This window comes from Microcaecilia unicolor, chromosome 1 (genome assembly GCF_901765095.1).
Source record: "Microcaecilia unicolor chromosome 1, aMicUni1.1, whole genome shotgun sequence".
Lineage (NCBI taxonomy): Eukaryota > Metazoa > Chordata > Amphibia > Gymnophiona > Siphonopidae > Microcaecilia > Microcaecilia unicolor.
The window spans coordinates 219612890-219630635 of record NC_044031.1 but is presented as its reverse complement, the minus strand read 5'-3'; the positions used below and the strand labels follow the sequence as shown (position 1 = coordinate 219630635).

The window sequence follows — 17746 nt, the reverse complement described above, 5'->3', positions numbered from 1 at the left end:
CTTACAATACATTGTGAATGATGGAATTACAATGTTTTATAGTTTTATAGTATGATCTTTTGGTCTGACTTATTGCGTATTTGTACTTTCTTTGTGATTGTTTCCATGTGTTCAGTGTGTGTTCATCTTTTGTTTTTTTTCCATGCTCATTCGAGTTTTCTGGATTGTGTTTTTAGCTTTTTCTGTTCATCGTTGAACCATGGGAACGAGTTATGCTTACATGAAGATCTTGTTTTTAAGGGTGCTATTTCATCTAGTATGCATTTGAATCTTTTATCCCATTGCATGTGGTAGCATATGGAGTCTGTTTGTGCTGTCCATTCATTGTTGTATATCTGTTGCCAGAATGTTTTCGTGTCTACTTGACCTCTTGTTCTGTATGATGTGTGTTCTTGTATTTGATGTAATCCCTTCTTCCACCAGTGTAGGAATAAGTTTAGTTTGTAGTGATCAGTCTGTCCATTTAATATCTGTTATTATTAAGTTCTGGTCTGTTGAAAGTTTGTGTGAGATGAGATCAAGTGTGTGCCCTTTGACGTGGGTTGCTTGCATTTGTGGCCATTTTAGATCCCATAATTGGAGGAATTCCTTACATTCTCATGCGTTGATTGAGTTTGGGTCTTCTAAGTGAAGGTTGATGTCTCCTATTACTAGTACATTGGAGTTGGTTACACATGTGTTTGAAATGAAGTCCATGAAGTTAGTCTGGCCTTCGTTCCAATTACCTGGAGGTCTGTAAAACAGGACACAATTCAAATGATCGCGAAGGGTTTTGTTGTGGATTCTGATTGAGGCCATTTCAAGTTGAGGTGTCATGGACTCGGCAGTGGTTTCAGTGGTAAAGTGGGATCGATATATTAGTGCTATGCCTCCGCCTTTCTTTTCCTTTCTGGTCCAGTGTGTGATTTTGTATCCTGGGGGGCATAGGTCTAGGATTATGGGGTCCTTTTGGTCATGGATCCAGGTTTCATTGATGAAGAGTAGGTCAAGGTCCTCTGCCATGATCCAGTCTGTTAGTATTGCTGTTTTGTTTACTGCGGATCTGTCACGTTTGTGACTGCTTTCCATGTGGGTGCTCTCCTCGCCCGCTGGTGGCCAGAACTGGTGGCTGCTATGGACTGTTTTCTGCTGTCTTCCATGTTCCAGACTTCAGTGAGTCCGGTCCGGATTTTCCAGGTTGCCGAACTTGCTCTGCTGGTTTGTCCTTAAACAGCAACCTTACTTGGATGGTGATTGCTGCAGCTGAGTGTCAGCTGCTGAGGGGCTTTTTAGCTTCTGTGAGCCTTGCTTGCCTTGCCTTGGTATCAAAGGTCATCCATGAGTTCCTGGTGGTTTGTTGGAGTTCCTGCTCTGAAAGTTTCCTTTGTGTTGGACCCTGCCTGTTCCTGGACCTGGACTTTGCTTGCTTCCTGTGCCTTTGACCCTTGGCCTGGACCTGGACTTTGATTTTGCTTTCCGCCTGCCTAAAGACTCTGGTTAGTTTATGGATTACCTGTGTTTACTGCCTGCCCCTTTGACCTTGCTGTGCTACTGGATAATGTTTACTGCCTACTATTAAAGCCTCTTCTAGTTATATTCTGTGGTTTCTGCCTGTTGTGTTCAGCACTGCTTTCTGCTTGGGGGACTTGCCTGCCGCTGCCGCTCCTCGGCAGTGGCCCAAGTGCTCACAAACCTAGTTCCTGCTTTGAGAACGTGACAGGATCTGGCATTGATGTAGCCCACTTCAATTGTTTGGAATGGGTCTTCTACGTTTGGTGTTGTGTGGACTTTTATTAGTTGTCATTTCTTTGTTGAAGTGAGTTTGTTTGGACCCTTCTTTGCATTCTGTGGTGGTTGTCCACATGTTGGTGGTCTTCCTTTGTTTAAGTTATTGTCAGTTTGTTGAGGTGTGGTGTACCTGATCAATCATTGATGATTGTATAGTATGCGTATAATGTTGCTTTCTGCAAAAGGGGTGGTTAGTGTTAGGTGGATCAGTGTTAAGGAGCAGATTATTAGGAGTAGTTTGAAGGTATTCATTTTAGTTTCTATTCACTGTGGGCTACTAATAAGACCGTGTTCTGATGACTGGATACGTGATGAGACTTTGTTCTTTGGAGTGGGGTCTGGTGTTCTGGTCTTGTGTGTTATTTCAGCTTGCCTTTCAAGCTGTTGCGGTCAGTGCTGGATCAGGTATCAGTGATAGGTAAATGAACAGAAGAGATGGTAGAGAAGAGTGGTTCTGAGTCAGGGTCCTCCTTTAATCGGTCTCTTAGCAACTATTTGCTTCCTTCCCTTCTTGCCCAGAGAACCTTCAGGGCTCCTATTTCTGGTTTTGGCTGGAGGCAGAGGGGAGGGGGGGACTTCAGAGCACCTTCAAGGTAATTAGCAGGGGGATGTCACACATGCAACACAAAGAGCTCAAGTTGGAAAATTCCTACTTCAGAGCACCTTCAGGTAATTAGCAGGGAGGTGTCATACATGCAACACAAGGAACTCAGTTGGAAGATTCCTTCTCACTCTGATATCCTGCTTCAAAGTTTCTGATCAATTCTGCAACAGTCACTTTAAGCTAATTTCATTACTTAGTCTTTCTTATGCTTGCTTAAAATGTTAAAGTGTTCACAGATTTGCCAATACAAAAACAGTTTCTCCTTCTGACTTCTCTGGCTGTCTTTGGTTACTAACAAGTCGACCCAGGGGGTGGGGTTGCTCTTGATCAGGGAAAGGTACTTGAAAGACAATCGGAAGGTGCTCGACTCAATTGCTCTTTGGAATGTGGTCATCGAGAATGCTAGCACTTGAACACTGGATTTAAACTTCCACAAAATCCTCTGCTTTTTCACAAACTACTCTTCTAATAAATGTACTTAGACAGTACCAAACATTGCTTTTCTTAGCTAAAAAGCTTGCCTGTGTGCAGACCAGTTAGCATCCCGACTGATACAAGCAGAATTATTTGATTCACTTTCCCTTTCTGGTTTGATTAACCCAACACAAATCAGCCTCTTCACAGCTTAACTTTTCTGGTTTGATCAAATGCAGTGCAGAAGGCTCTTTTAAAGGTACGCTTCTCCTGCTGAAAATGCCTTCATCTCCTTCAGTAACTATTCAGTTTTTACTTTGGTTTTTTACTGTCAGGCCTCTTGAGACTTTTTAACTGTAAAGTCTCAATATCTTAAAGTATTAACTTGGTACACCAGTAGACACCTGAAGTCTCTTCATTCTCTGAAGTTTCCTTTATTGAATAAACACAGATAATTTGCTCACAGTTCCCTTTTTGCTAGTAGACGTGGGCTGCTCCCAGCATGGCAGCTGGCATGTGCGGTGTGGTACAGCGCTGACTGGCCACTAGTTCTTTTTTTACTGGTTCTAGACAATTTAGCGAGCACGGAGTTCAGCGAGACATGCACAACGGCGTTCTGAGGACTCTTTTCCTCACACGGTAGCAGTCAACAAGAATTGTATGCAAAGTTATTTGAATTTATTTTAATGAGCTAATTACTATTCAAATGTGCATTCCAAGTGATGCATAGCCGTTTTCCGAGCAATGCCCAGAAACCTTTACAATTAAATTTCTACGGGTGGTCAGGAGCTGTTGTTGCATGAAGGCTGCTTCTTGGCGGTGTACTTAACTCTTCGGCGCGGATCTTTGCTGATCTTGGGCAGCCAGATCCTGTTGAGGAAGAGCACCGGTGCCAGGCATAGGAGACACTCATGGTCAGACTGCAGCTCCATGCTGCTGCCGGGCAGGGGGAGAGCACATCTCTGCATAAATCAGGCTCGCTGCCATCATTGCTTTGTACAGTTTCCTGTGAAAAGCGCTTGTACCTTTTGCCACAGATATGAAAGCCGTAGTAGCGCATGCTCAGCTGACCGATTGGCTTCCCTCCTACCAAGCTGCTCACTGTTCTTGCGAGCAGCTCATTTGCATCTGGGGGAGGGGGGTTGGGCCATCGCTCGCTATTTCCACCTCAGTAATTTTTATCGAGGTGGAAATAGTGATCGGTGCTTTACCGGGACTTTGGTGCATCTGCCTCACAGTGCTTCATGAGTTGCACTATGGTTCTTTTCAAAAATAGAGTTAAAAATAAATAAAACTTTACTATATGATCTCCACTCCCCGTTACTCTCCAGTCTTAGGTATGGGTGGCAATATCTTAAATTAGGCTCTAATTATATAAATGCTAAATAGTAGTAGTAGTAGTAGTAATTTTAATAAAGTACAATTACAGGGGATAGAGACAGAGTGATTCTTGCAGATAGTGAAAGAGGGCTAAGAAAGAAAGGCATACCCTGGGAAAAAAATAAAATGCTGAAGAGAGAAATGAAGGGCTGGCAGCAGCATGAGGTACAAATAGGAAAAAAGATAACATATGATGGCTATTGTGATGATGGTAAAAAGTATAAGCGATTTAAAGAAAAATAAAACAACAGAAGAGAGCATTAAGAAGCGAATGGGTAGGCAAGAGCTGAAATATGTGAAGCTAGGAGGTGAGAGAAGAAATAGCAATAAAAGGAAGAGATAGAAGCTGAAAAGAGGGGTGGACCTTGCATCCCTAGAGGTACCAGCGTTAAGGGGTGATGCTATGGTAAAAACAGCTCAACAAGGAGGCAATCCCACTCTTCTCAGCTCAGTTGTAAAGCAGCACAAGATTTAACCCACTCCTCTTCTGCTAACATGAAAAGCTATGAGCACAACAGTAGAGGCGGGACAGGAGTGAATGGGGAGTGGTTCAATGCTGTGCCAAAGCTGCCACCACCATCCAAAGAAGGAGTGCTATGCCAGGTTCATTGCTGGTGTTAGGAAGAAGTACTATGCAGGAGCTGAAGCTAATAAATCAGTCAAAGGTGCTTGAGTGAAGGTTCACTTAGGATGCCCAATGACCTTGCTAAGAACCTAATCAGCTTCCATATGCTTGTAAAAACTATTCATCCAGACACTCTTATGTTATTGAAACCTCAGAGCTAATTTTCCCCAAGGTAACCACCATAATAATGAAAACATTCAACAAAATCATCTGGAAAATCTCTCTTTTCAAACTGAAGTCAAAGCTTTAATTATACTTACCTTGTCCAGTGCCACTGTTGTCAACATCAGCCACACACAAGCACCCTTGATCAAATTCTTCCTGGTCTCCAAGTGTTGCGGACCACCAGTCTCGGGCTTTGAACAAGGACATATTTCTTCCCTCTAAAAAAAAAAAAAATACACAGGCCTTGTCATATATACAAAAATCAACCCTTCTAGCTTGGAATTCTTGCAGGATGACCTAAAATCAATTGCTTTGCACTGAAATTCTCAAGTTTTAACCAAAGTAAATGAAAATACATAACTGCAATATTGACTGTGCTGAATAGAGTATTCAGTGTTGAAAAAATGCTTTATTCTTGGGGGAATTACAGAAAAAATGCAAAATTCTACATGTTGTATTTCTCAAAAGCACATAATAAATCGTTGTTTCCTAATCATTCTCCCAGACCAAACAATTCAGTCAGGTTGTACTCTTCTCTCCCAACAGATGGAAACAGGGAAAAACATTTCCATTTCCCTATATAAGCCATTCCAGAAGGGTGAAAAAACAGTTATTACTGATTAAATCAGACAAATCTGATTAATTTATTTGACAGGGTGGCCAGAGAGTTGGGTTGAGGGAAAGCTCTAGATGTGGTGTACTTATATTTTAGTAAAGCCTTTGAAACGGTTCTGCATAGACAACTAATAAATAAACTGAGTGCCCTCAATATGGGCCCTAAAGTGACTGACTGAGTCAGGAAATGGTTGAGTGAAAGGTCACAAAGGGTAATGGTCAATGGAGCGCATTTTGGAGGAAATGGATGTCACCGGTGCTGTGCTGCAAGGTTTGGTTCTTGGGTTCTTGGGTTCTTTATAATATTTTTGTAAATGATATTGCTGAAGGGCTATCTGGTAAGGTTTACCTCTTTGCGGATGATACCAAAATCTGCAATAGGGTAAACACCCTTGATGGTGTGGATAACATGAGGAAGGACTGAGGAATCTGGTAGCTTAGATTTACTGTTAAAAGATGCAGGGTCATGCATTTGGGCTGCAAAAACCCCTACAGGTTAAGGGGTGTTCTGGAATTTTCTGGTATTTTCTTTTTGAGTCTGCTTATTTCTGTGTGTTTCTGTGAGTTTCCACTGATAGTTTCAACAGATGAATTTCTGGCTGACCACAAACTGACAAAGACCATTGCCATGACATCTCAACCTACTGTCTTGTTACAAACAAACTGACAAGACCCCCCCCCCCCCCCCCGTTGTCATGACATCCCAACTGTTTGTTACTGAGCAGAGGTGTGGCGAGGACACTAAGGCCCTATCACAGGACTCCTATGTACTTGCAGGATTGCTGATTGGGTGAAATATGAGGTGGTCCTTTGTGATGGGAAGGGTATATAAGTAACTGCTCATCTAAAGAGACTCTGAAATAGCCCGGCTGGCAGGAGAGTTTCATATCCTTGCCACAGCCTATTTCCAGAGGGGGTGTCCTCCCCCCCCCCCCCCCCTCCCTTGTAAGAACTAATTATTTACAGTTAAGAATCTCTCTCTCTTTCTTTCAGTCATTCTTTCTTTCTTCCTTTTCTCTCTGTTCTGTGACCTTTTGTAAAACAGTGAGGAACAAATCTTTCCTTCCTATTGTTAGACTCTGTTCTGTAAAACTACTAATGCCAAGAGCCAATAGTATTTCTTGTGCTGTTGCAGTGAGAAATAAAGATTCCTTTCGATTTTCTAACTTTACTATTCTTATAAAAAACTCCGTTTATCAAACGCAGCCAGTACAAATTTGTGACCCCGACGTTTACAGGGGCGAAGAACTTTTGTGTACAACAGAGGAGCAGGATTTGGCAAAAGTTAGGATGCTTGGGTACATATGGAAAGGAATGGCCAGTAGGAAAAAGGAGTGATGATGCCCCTGTATAAGACTCTGATGAGACTTCATTTAGAATATTGTGTACAATTCACCTGAGTCGGTCCAGAGGGCAGCTACTAAAATGGTCAGTGGTCTTCATCATAAAGTATATGGGGACAGACTTAAATTTCTCAATATGTATACTTTGGAAGAAAGGCGGGAGAAGGGGGAGATATGATAGACATATTTAAAATACTTGCGTGGCGTATATACACAGAAAGAAAGTCTCTTGCAACTGACAGGAAGCTCTAGAATGAGGGAGCATAGGATGAAGGTGAAAGGGGATAGACTCAGAAGTAACCTGAGGAAATACTTCTTCACAGAAAGGGAGGTGAATTCATGGAACGGCCTCCCGGTGGAAGTGGTAGAGATGAAAATAGTATCTGAAGTCAAAAGAGCTTGGGACAAGTACATAGGATCGCTAAGGGAGTGACAGGGAGAATAGATGGTATGGATGGGCAGCCTGAATAGGCAATATGGTCTTTATCTGCCTACATTTTTCTCTGTTACTCTGTCTGCAGCACAGAAGAGATGTGGTGCAGTAAAAAAAAAACTTATTGCAAGAGCAAAGGCCTCAGTCTTCCCCCTACTGTGAAGCCCCAACTGGGGTCAGGGAAGTGTTCATAGGCAGCAATTGTCACGTTGGTCTTCATTCCCCAGAACATGAGTACTTGCTCAGCTTTTCTGGAGACACTGTAGGAACTTTAAAAACAAGTGGTTCCAATAGTATACAATGTTCATGGAAGAGGGGGGAAGCAATAGAAGTTTCTTGCACCCCAGATGTTGCCTGGCTGTGTTATGGACATCTAGAAATCTAAATGCCAACGACGCTGCCTTTCCCTTGGTTATATCAGTAGAGCATGTGGAGGGCAGCAGTGGGACACACAGGCAAAGCTCAGTAGTGGGTTCATTCTATCTGTACTATGATGTTGTTTTCCAGCAACTGGATGCCCTGAATACCCCAGATTCCCAGCAGTAAGAGTTGGATGTCAGGGAGGTAAGAGAAGGTATTGGGAGATAGGGCCTGTAGTAAAGAGGTCCAGGCCTGGTTAGGCCAAGCAGGGCTATCTACGTCTTCGCTGACTTCTTAGGAGTCTAGTAAGGCGTTCAATATAGAAGCTATGAGTACAAGCAGCAGTGAAGAGTTGGAAGATTGAGAATTGGAAACTATGCAAGATGACACAGCAGTGATCAGGCTATTTAACAGTGAGGATCTTTCTACCCTCATCTATCAAGTCAATGAGCCTCTCAAAATTTCAGAATAGGGGATCTTATAAAAGCAAGGATTAGGTACTCTAAAATATTTCTCTTCTACTAGGTCATTAAAGAGCTTTTAGATTGTAAGCTCCTTGAGCAGGGACTGTCCTTCCATGTTAAATTGTACAGCTCTGCGTAACCCTAGTAGTGCTTTAGAAATGTTAAGTAGTAGTAGTAGATTATTGAAATAGAGTGTAATGCCCCAGATGCCAAGTTCAACGGTATTAGAGCATTAGATAAGTTCTCTTCTCTCCCTAGAGAACAGCAGGATAACCTCTTGGCTGTGCCTACAGTGAACACCTTGGTGATAGCAGTCACCAAGTACACAATAATCCCAGTGGGAAGGGATGGCAATATTAAGAAATCTACAGGACTGAAATTTGATGCAGTGCTTGGACATTTAAGGTGACTAGTATATCTGTACAAACAGTTGCATACAGTAACTCTGTAGCAAATGCCCTGCTACGCAGGATTCAGCAACATCAAGCGTGGCACAGAGGAAGAAATGAAGAGACAACTAATATAGAGTTATCAGCAGCAATTTTGATCAATGCACAATACAATCTTATCAGGACAACAGCCAAAGCTATGATCACCTCATTATCAGCTCACAGGTTGCTATGGCTTCACTGTTGGGCAAGGCTCTGAGCTTTTTACAAAGGCCAGCTATTTAGAGATGAGTTCCAGAAGCTCAGGGTACAGCTGTGGGAATCAGAAACCACACCAGCTGCCAAAAAGACAGGAACAGAGTTATGAAAGAGTTATGAATGGGAAACTAAGGTCCCAAGAGGCCAAGGACCACAGGCAGGTTAGGTACTAGCCTTTCCACAACACAAGACCCCAGGGCACAATTCCAACCTTTCAAGGACTTATAAAACACTAGTTAAAAAAGGCCCGTTTCTGACACAAATGAAACGGGCGCTAGCAAGATTTTCCTCGGAGTGTGTATGTTTGAGAGAGTGTGTGTGAGAGTGACTGTGTGAGAAAGAGTGAATGTGTGAGTGTGTGTGTGACAGAGAGAGAGTGAGTGTGGGTGCGAGTGTGTCTGTGAGAGTGTGCGAGTATGTGTGCGATACACAGACTCTCTGTGAGACCAAGAGTGTATGAGATCGAGAGAGTGTTTGAGAGTGACTGTGTAACACATAGAGAGTGAATGTGATACAGTGTGAGACATAGAGTGTGTGAGTGACAGTGTGTGAGAGTGAGAAAGACATTGACTGTGAGAGAGTGAGTGTGTGTGTGACAGAGATACCTCCCCCCTCCCTCTCTGGTCTCAGGTCCCCCTCCCCCTCTGGTCTCAGGACCCCCTCCCCCCCCTCTCTCTGGTCTCAGGACCCCCTCCCCCCCCTCTCCACCCCTCTCAGGTCTCTGGACCCCCTCCACCCTCCCTCTCAGGACCCCCTCCCCCTCTCTGGTCTCAGGACCCCCTCCTAATGTCTCCCCTCTTTCTTTCTGCATCCTTCCATCCAGTGTCTCCTTTTTTTTCTGTACCCTTCCATCCAGCGTCTTCCCTCTTTCTCTCCCCATCCTTCCACCCATCTACCCGCTCTCCTAATCCTTCCATCTAATGTCTCTCTCCCCATCCTTCTATCCAGTCTCTCTCTATCTCTCTACCCTTTTCTGTTCAGTGTCCCTTCTCTCTCCACATCCTTCCAGTCTCTCCCCTTTCTCTCTGCATCCATTCATCCATCTCCCCTTTTGTCACGATTGTGCCCATGTTTCATGCTCTCATGCATCTCGCCACCTGGTGGTTAGACCTGGTGGCTGCGATGGATTGTCTGCTTGTTGTTTCCCATGTTCCAGAAATAATTCCGGTCCGGATTTTCCAGCCTTCCAGACTGTCTTGGGATTTTTGGAACTAAACAGCACCCTTACCTGGGGACCTCCCTTGTATGTTGCCTTTATTAACCACCTGGAAACTTTCTACTTTGCCTTGGCAACAGAGGTCTTGAGTTGTGTTCCTGTCCCTGTTGGTCTGTTGCGGTTCCTGCCCTGAAAATTTTCTTTGTCAGCTTGACCCTGCTTATTTCCTGGATTATTATACTGATTGCTGCCTGCCTTTGACCTTGCTGGTTTCCAGGTTTATTCTACTGTCTGCTGCCTGCCCAAGACCCTGCTTGATTCCTGGTTTATTCTCCTGTTTGCTGCTTCCCCAAGTCCCTGCTTGATTCCTGGTTTAATACTGATGGTGGCATTGCAAAACAAAAACATATCAGTGTTGTAGAGCACAATTTTCTCTTTCATATGATACTGTCCACAAGCTGATTCAGGCAGACTCTTTTTTAATAAATGGCTTTGAACTTTGGTACATTTTACCATTTGCACTGACAGTGCCAACTTTGAAGAGATCCTGCAGGGCAGTTATAGATGCTGGTTAGTTGCAAATCTGGCAGTATTATGTCCAGCACAAGCATAATGCTTGTTCAAAATTTCAAGTCCGTATCTTTGTTTGCATGGAAGTTGTTGCAGTCTGAATATTGATCCAAATATGTTCCGATGAGTCGCAACCAATTTTGATGCACACTTTGAGTCAACTTGTTTGACTGGATTTTGCATCCATAATGTTAAAATGTATTTCATCGGAATTAGCATCAAAAACTGTGCAGGATTTGAATTTTTTAGCCATTCTTATAAATGTGTTTGGATTTTATTAGACCCCAAAAATGGCATTTTGGTAAATGTCGCGCACTCATGGACTGACAACCTTTCAGAAAAGGGGGTCTAGATCTCTGCAACTATTGCAGTTAGAGACCTCAAATTTTGGGAAACTTCGTTTAACACCTGACTCGCGCAACAGATAAAATCTGAATAAAATTGGAGACATGATGGTGGGAAGGTTTAGACCACTTGGCATGGAATGACCCTCTTAGTTGTCAAATATTGGACCATTCTTCAAGCTTTGCTAGATCCTTCCTCATGTCATCCCCACCCTCCAGGGTGTCCACCCTGTTGCAGAGTTTGGTATCATCCGCAAAAGAAACAAACCATACCAGACAGCTATTCTGCAATGTCACTCACAAAGATGTTAAAAAGAGCCGGCCCATTCCCTGCAGCACTCCACTGATAACATCCCTACCTCCAGAGCAAGCGCCATTTACCACCACCCTCTGTCTCCGTCCGTTCAACCAATTTTTAACCCAGTCAGTTACTCTAGGTTCCATACTCAGTTTATTTATGAGTCGCTTGTGCAGAACCGTATCCAACGCTTTGCTGAAATCTAAATACACCACATTTATTGCCCCTCCCATGTCCAACTGTTTGGTCATACAGTCGAAGAAATCAATCAGATTTGTCTGACACGACCTGCCTTGGGTCCTGCATTCCATTCAATTTGAGAAACCTTACAACAATCCTCCGCTTTAGAAGCGTTTCCATTAGTTTACTCACCACTGAGGTCAGACTGACAGGTCTATAATTCCCAACCTCCTCCTTACTTCCACTCTTGTGTAAAGGGACCGCATCTGCGTTTCTCCAGTCCTCCAGGACCACTCCGGACTCTAAGGAAGCATTGAAGAAGTCAGTAAGCAGAGCCGCCAGAACTTCTCAGAGTTCCTTGAGTTGCACATTTCAAGATAAACATCCGGATTTGGACAATAGATTCAAAAACAAGGAACTTGTTAAATTGATTCAAGAGCATTTTTTGCGGAGAATGCAGAGACTAAATGACTTTTTATACAAGGTTCAATCTTTCCTTTATTTAAAATTAATTACATAGATTCTGGCAAAAAAAATGCTGTCGTTTAAGCCTTCATTCTATGAGTTGGATCCTCAACAAGCTTTCACTAAACTTAAAGATAAAGGTCTTTGGCCGTTTTCAAGTCCAAACTTAAAGTCCACCTGTTTACCACTGCTTTTGACTCCTAACCACTACTCACTTGCCCTATCCTTTTATCCTCACCTCTTTATTCCCTTACCCTTAATTGTTCTGTCCGTTTACCTGTCTTATCTAGATTGTAAGCTCTTTGAGCAGGGACTGTCTTTTTGTGTATGGTGTACAGCGCTGCGTATGCCTTATAGCGCTATAGAAATGATAAGTAGTAGTAGTATTATAGCTCTGTGTTTAAGTCAGCTGGCCAAACTGTCTCTGGAACAGGGTTATCTTGCCCCCTACTTAAAACAATCTTGAAAAGGTTGATGGGTTAGATATAAGTTAAAATGCACAGCAAGAAAGGAAAAGCAACCCTATGTGTGAAATCCAAGAAGGAAAAAGTAGGGATGCACAAATAGCCAACTACAGAGACATGTAGTAGTGCTGAAGAAATTTTATTGGTGAATATCAATAAATATGCAAGCAGACTCGACAAGAACCCATGTTTCGGTACTGAGCACCTACTTCAGGAGTCTTACATTTTGCTTTGTCACAGTATATTTTATTTATTACATTTGTACCCCGCGCTTTCCCACATACAGCAGGTTCAGTGCGGCTTACATTGTAAAAGAAAGCATCTTACATGGTAGAAAATAAAGCAAAACAAGAAAATGTAGGAAGAGTATTATAAACTGTGATGATCATAACTACTTACATAGTGAAAAAAGCATTACAAAGGACATGTGAAAAGAATATTATGAACTGAGAAAAACACAACAGCGCCCAGGAATATACGAGTTGGAACAGGGAAGGTAGACAAGGATAGGATAGGTAAAAGGGAAGGAGATACAGTTAATACCCCACTATAAAAACAAGTGTCACAAGGGTGCAACAGCATCATGTTCCATAGTGGTTTTTACTTCTGATGATATAGGGGGTTTTTTGCCTTTGTACCATTCTGATCTGTGATATGACATTTTTGATGCTGTTGCACCCTTGTGGTGCTTTTTTTGATATATTGTGACAAAGCAAGCTTTGCTCAAGATACACGATTCCTGAGCAGGTGCTGAGCACCGAAACATGGGTCCGTGACAAGTCTACTTGCATATTTATTGGTATTCACTAATAAAATTTATTCAGCATTACTATTATGTCTCTGTAGTTGGACTGGGAGTCTATTTGTGCATCCCTTTTTCCTGCTTAGATATAAGTTCCCCTCAGGCCTACAGACTCATTTCAAATCTTCCTTTTATGGGCAAATCTATTGAAAAAATTCTTAACCAACAATGTCTAGATAATTATCATAATGCTATCCATTACAATCTGGATTTTGCAAAGGACTGAAACTGGTTTTCGAACTTCTACAATGAGTGATATTTTTATGGTTGCTAACAAGGGACAGGATTCTTGATTGAAATTAAATCAATAGTTCTAAAACATAGGAATGGAGCTACAATTTTAGCATTTTTGGAGAACTGCACTCAAACAGTATCATGGAAAGGGAAATACATGTCCTCTACTGTGACGAAATATGCACTTCCTCAGGGTCCAGTTTGTTCCCTCTTTTTATTTTATATATTTTTGGCCTAATCACACCCATGGTTGAAAAATGTGGTTATAAATGCCATCTTTATGACGATCTCAAGTCACCTCTCTGTATGAACAAATATTAAGTCATAACAATTACATTTTCAATAACATCAACAATGGAAGCGCAAGTAAAGGCACAGGTATATTTCAACTGTATTATCATAGCTCCTCTGTATCAAATCTTTATGCAAACAATGAACTTGAGCCTTCACACATAAGCAGGAGACATCAATCAAGAATAAGACTAAACAGAGGATTGAGGGGATACAGGTATCAGAATTCAAATATTGTCTGTAATTAATATCTCTAAAGTGATACTGACATAAGTATTGCCATACTGGGACAGGCCAAAGGTCCATCAAGCCCAGCATCCTGTTTCCAACAGTGACCAATACAGGTCACAAATACTTGGTAAGATCTCAAAAAAGTACAAAACATTTTATGCTGCTTACCCCAGAAATAAGCAGTGGATTTTCCCCAAGTCCATTTTAATAATGGTCTATGGACTTTTCCTTTAGGAAGCCGTCCAAACCTTTTTTAAATGCCGTTAAGCTAACTGCCTTTTAACACATTCTCTGGCAACGAATTCCAGAGTTTAAGTACACGTTGAGTGAAGAAAACTTTTCTATGATTTGTTTTAAATGTACTTCTTCGTATCTTCATTAAATGCCCCCTAGTCCTAGTATTTTTGGAAACAGTAAACAGATGCTTCACGTCTACCCTTTCCACTCCACTCATTATTTTATAGACCTTTATCATATCTCCCCTCAGCTGTCTTTTCTCCAAGCTGAAGAGCCCTAAGCGCTTTAGCCTTTCCTCATAGGGAAGTCGACCCAACCCTTTTATCATTTTTGTTGCCCTTCTCTGCACCTTCACAAGAGAGGGTACCAGATCTAGGAATGGGATTTGTGCCTTTCAACATTTTATGAAGCCTTTAAATGTTCATATTTTAGTTTATATCAACTCATTCAAAAATTATAATATCTATACTTTCAAGAATTTCAACCATCACATCAGACAATTTGGTGATATAACCTAAATCTAAATAGATGCCTCCAGGCACTTTAAATCCTACAATATCTGCCTTTAAGGATTTGGCTCCTATTAAGATTGCTAGGAAAATATTGAGAAGATAAAGTAATAAGTAAGCAGAGGAGGCATTGCCTCTGTTGCAAATACAAAAGATTCAAAATGAGATCATTACTAGAGTGAATAAGTGGGGAGCTGTGGTCCTCCTGGAAATCATTTATTATAGTCAAGAAGCGATTCATCAGTTTTCCAACACATAATTTTATTATGAATTTACCAATAACTCAGTGATACAGTTATGTCTTTGGCAACTGATTAAATCAAAGGTTGAAGGTTATCTGGAAAGTGGAAAACTGTATCTAAGGGGGCTACTTTCTTGGCTGAGCTACATCAACATACTCCTTTATATGCTGTCAAATACACAAAAGGATTTAAGAAATCTACTGGATGACCTATTGTTTACTCATGGATCAGTATTAGAGCCTTTATCCATATTTGTGGATATTTTGGCATGCTCTTTATGTAGGATACCTCTTACATGATTGTTGACTAAACTGCAGGATATGGATCATTCAGGGAAAGGTGGAGTATCACCAAGGTTTTGAGACCTACATCCCTCTGTAGAAGAAGTCCAGTTATTTGATGGACCTGGCTGGGTTGGTTTTGAACAAGAATTATATTTGGTTTACAGCTGGGGGGAGGGGGGTTGGCCAACTTCATGGAATTGTGGTCATTCATAATGGCAACAGCATCTCTTTAGCAGTTAAAAGCCAGGCTGATTGCACAGAACAAGCAAGAGAAGCTGGGTTATGGGAACAACAGTAAGTTGTATTTTTAAGTATACAAATAATTGATACATGATAGATATAATGAAGATGTTAATTCCAGATACGTATATATATCAACATATGCTGGTTTAATTAAAGTTTTCAAGAAAATGAAGAAGTTGGGCTTACACCCATGAAGAAGCCTGAATGTTGTCCGGTGAAATGGTTGCCCCATAGGGTCTAAAGTTAGGTTTTCCTAGCTCCATGTTAACAGGTTTTGCATCCATTATTGATCATATAATTAGAAACGTCTGGAACTGGAATTAAGATTTAAAGTACACTTATTAAGAACACTTGGAGGGGCAGTTAAAAAAAAACCAAAACAATCCTGCTTATTATCTCATTATGTCCAAAAAAAACCTGTTCATCTCACAGCCATAATCAAACAAGAAAAGTGTCTTGCTTTCCTATTCGATTATGCTGTGAGATGGATGTTTTTGCACTAAAAACGTCCAAAATTAATAGCCATTTTCTAAAGTAAAATGTCCAACTTCTGAATGACAAAAAACCAGGGACATGAATGTCTGTCTGGCATCATTTAAAAAAATATATAGCCACACAGATGTCTCTGCAGAACAGAGGAGCAGACTACTGGTTAGTGCAATGGAATGTAAACCAAGGAACAAAGGTTCAAACCTTACCTATAACTCTTTTCTTGTAAATGTGATCCCTCCAGTACTTGAAAAATACCCAAATGTCACCAATTCAATAGCCTGAAGGTCATATATTTAAGTAGGCATTTTTCTGTTTCTGGAAGGCTCAGAATTATTCTTAAAAAGAGTGGAAGTGAGATTTGAATGTGATCCTTCCAGGACCTGAAAAATACCTACTGTACCTGACTGTACATTTCAATAGCTTCCAGGTATCTTATATCTTTAAGTACAATAAGAGGCTCATTTTCAAAGCACTTAGACTTACAAAGTTCCATAGGTTACTATGTAACTTTGCAAGTCTAAGTGCTTTGAAAATATGCCTCTAAGTATGTTTCTACTCCTGGAGGGAGCCCCAGGAAAAATAATAGTTAGTGAGATTTGAACCTCTGTCCCCTGGTTTACAGTTCACTGCACTAACCACTAAGCTACTCCTCGGGCATGTTTGCTAGGTTGTTCAGAATGGCCATAATACCTGCAGTGGACATAAAGCCTGGCTTTCCTTTTCACTGTCAGGGGAGTGGGAGGGGGACGGGAACAGCAACCACTCGAGGATTAAGGAGGGATCATGCATTAATCCCTCCAGTGGTCAGCTGCTCAATCAGAGCACCTTTTTATAACTTGGATATCAATGAAACTGGTCTAAAGAAAAACATCCTTCTTTTCTTCCCATTTGAAAATCGCTATAGGACGTCCTACTTCTGGCCCTCCAAAATCCTGCCTAAAACATGCTCCCTATGCTATTTGGATGAATTGCAGTGTGAAATGTCCAAATTCTGACTTTCCAAAATCAGGATTTGGACATTTTTAGCAGATGGATGTTTTTTAGGCATTTTAAGATGTCCATCTGCTTTGAAAACGAGCACCAAAGTATGTGCAGGAATTTGAGCACTTGAAAGATATTACAAAAATGATTCTGGGGGATTTTTTTAGACTAATGAAAAATGTTCAATCTAACTTGCTGAGATATTATTATTACAGTTTTTGTATTCCACCTATACCTATACAGTTCAAGGACGGATCACAGTTGATAAAGAGCTAGACTAGACCGTCCAGGAGTAACATGAGAATAGAGCAACTAGAGGCATGTCTGTTAATTATGAAGGGGTCCTCATGACGATAGTTAAATTAGGTGTTTGATAGGCGCCTTACTGAATAAGGTTTTGAGGACTTTTCTGAACTGCAGGTAGTGTGTGCACAATTTCAGAAAATCAGGGAGTTTGTTCCACAGGTTGGCTAATTGGTAAGGAATGGAAAGCGTCAAGTGTTTGGTTGACTTTTAGGTTCTTGTACATTGGAAATTTGAGGTAGAATAAGTTGTTAGTTTTGTACCTAGATGATATTTCAATGTTAATTTCTGCAAAGGCTTCCGAGGTTTGTTTCTCCCATCCAGCTATATGTTGATCACAATGCAACTATAAATTCAAAGACTGAAAAACAAGCAAACCTCAAAAAACAACTGTAAATTCAAAGGCTGAAAAACAAGCAAACCTCAAAAAACAATCTAAATGCTTTTTGGGTTGCAACAGATGCTTCTTGACCCCTATCAGTAGCTACCTTATAAGTGCTGAAATTTGAAGAAGATTATATCTATTCTCAGAGCAGTTTGATAAAATTTTATTTTGGAAGAGATTTCTGGATGACATTTTTTTTTAATTTGGAGTGATTTCTT

At 41.2% G+C, this 17746-nt stretch overlaps 1 protein-coding gene across 1 annotated transcript in view; it reads right to left on the bottom strand.

Annotated features, from left to right (window-relative positions):
* BBS9 (Bardet-Biedl syndrome 9) overlaps positions 1-17746 on the bottom strand; it is a 554781-nt gene that overhangs the window by 529255 nt on the left and 7780 nt on the right. The window contains exon 2 of the mRNA XM_030204492.1: positions 5051-5173. Within this exon, the coding sequence (XP_030060352.1) occupies positions 5051-5162 (112 nt within the window). The 5' untranslated portion in view covers positions 5163-5173. The remainder of the gene's footprint in view (positions 1-5050; positions 5174-17746) is intronic.